The sequence below is a fragment of the Lepidothrix coronata genome, unplaced genomic scaffold, assembly GCF_001604755.1.
Source record: "Lepidothrix coronata isolate B3197 unplaced genomic scaffold, Lepidothrix_coronata-1.0 Scaffold458, whole genome shotgun sequence".
In the NCBI taxonomy this organism is placed as follows: Eukaryota; Metazoa; Chordata; class Aves; order Passeriformes; family Pipridae; genus Lepidothrix; species Lepidothrix coronata.
In genome coordinates, this window is record NW_016690638.1 from 23871 (window position 1) to 25224 (window position 1354).

The following is a 1354-nucleotide window of genomic DNA, read 5'->3' on the forward strand; positions in this document are numbered from 1 at the left end:
GGGGGGTACAACAAGTGGGTGCTGGGGGGGTGGTACAACAGGTCAGCGCCACTGTGGGTCCTTGGGGGGTGCCACAGGTGGGCACTGAGCACTGACCCCAAGCCCTGGCTGCAGGGGCAGCACCCATCGGGCAGTGGCTGCAGGAGGTGCTGCGGGACCTGGACATCGCCCACGCCGCCTTCGCCCGCCGTGATGAGGGCCCAGAGCCACCCCGAGCCCCCCCCGTGCCCCGAGCCCACCCTGTGCCCAGAGCCCCCCCACCCCCTCGGGGAGCCCCTCCTGTCACGGCGGGCGGCGCAGGGACCCGAGCGGGGACACGGAGGGGACGCGGGGCCACCAGCCCGGCGCGGGGTGTATTGTGTAACACAGAGATGTACATGGCACCGGCGGGACGCGGCTCCGTGGGGCAGCGGCGGGCGGCGCGGGCGGCGCGGGTGGCACGGGTGGCACAGACGGCTGACGCGCAAAGAGGCCACGGGTCGGAAAGCACCAGCCCACGATGCATCGCCACGAGAGCGGGACGGACGGACGGACAGACGGAGGGACGGACGGACACACACGGGGACGCGTGGTGGGTGGCACCGGGTGGCGCGGGGCGGGGCTGCGGCGAAGCGGCGCAGGCGGCGGTGGCACGGGCGGGGGCGGGGGGCGAGGGGGCCACCCCCTCGCCCACCTCAGTCCTTGAGGGTGGCCTCGGACACGCCCTGGGCCAGCAGCTCGGCCAGCACGTTGTCCAGGTAGTTGGGGTCGGGGTACCCGTGGCCCGTCAGGTTGGAGCCGAACTCGGTCTTGTGGTGGATCTCGTTCCACACCACCGTGTCCGACTCGCCCGTCGTGTTGGACGTGCCGATGGTGAAGATGAGCCGCCGGTCCCAGGCCACGATCAGCAGCTTCAGCACCTGCCGGGGGTCAGGGCTCACCCACCCGGCACAGCCCAGCCTGGCACGGCCAGGGGTGACTCACCCAGCACCCACAGCCCAGCCTGGGTGGGCAGGGGTGACACACCCAGCACCCCTGGACCAGACTGGCACGGCCACGGATTGCCCATCCGGCACCCCTGGACCAGCCTGGCAAGGCCATGGACTGTTCATCCAACACACCCATCCCAGCCCCCATGGATTGCCCACCCAGCACCCCCAGCCTGGCACAATCATGGATTGCTCATCCAACACCCCCATCCCAGCCTGGCACAGCCATGGATTGCCCATCCAACACCCCCATCCCAGCCTGGCACAATCATGGATTGCCCAGCCTGGCACAGCCATGGATTGCCCATCCAACACCCCCATCCCAGCCTGGCACAATCATGGATTGCCCAGCCTGGCACAGCCATGGATTGCCCACCCAGTATTCC

At 70.1% G+C, this 1354-nt stretch overlaps 1 protein-coding gene across 1 annotated transcript in view; it reads right to left on the reverse strand.

Moving 5' to 3' along the window:
• Positions 1-603: 603 nt before the first annotated feature.
• The window catches only part of DTX1 (deltex E3 ubiquitin ligase 1), a 12733-nt gene continuing 11982 nt past the window's right edge, over positions 604-1354 (reverse strand). Inside the window, exon 7 of the mRNA XM_017839693.1 lies at positions 604-899. Coding sequence (XP_017695182.1) covers positions 675-899 — 225 coding nt within the window. The 3' untranslated portion in view covers positions 604-674. The remainder of the gene's footprint in view (positions 900-1354) is intronic.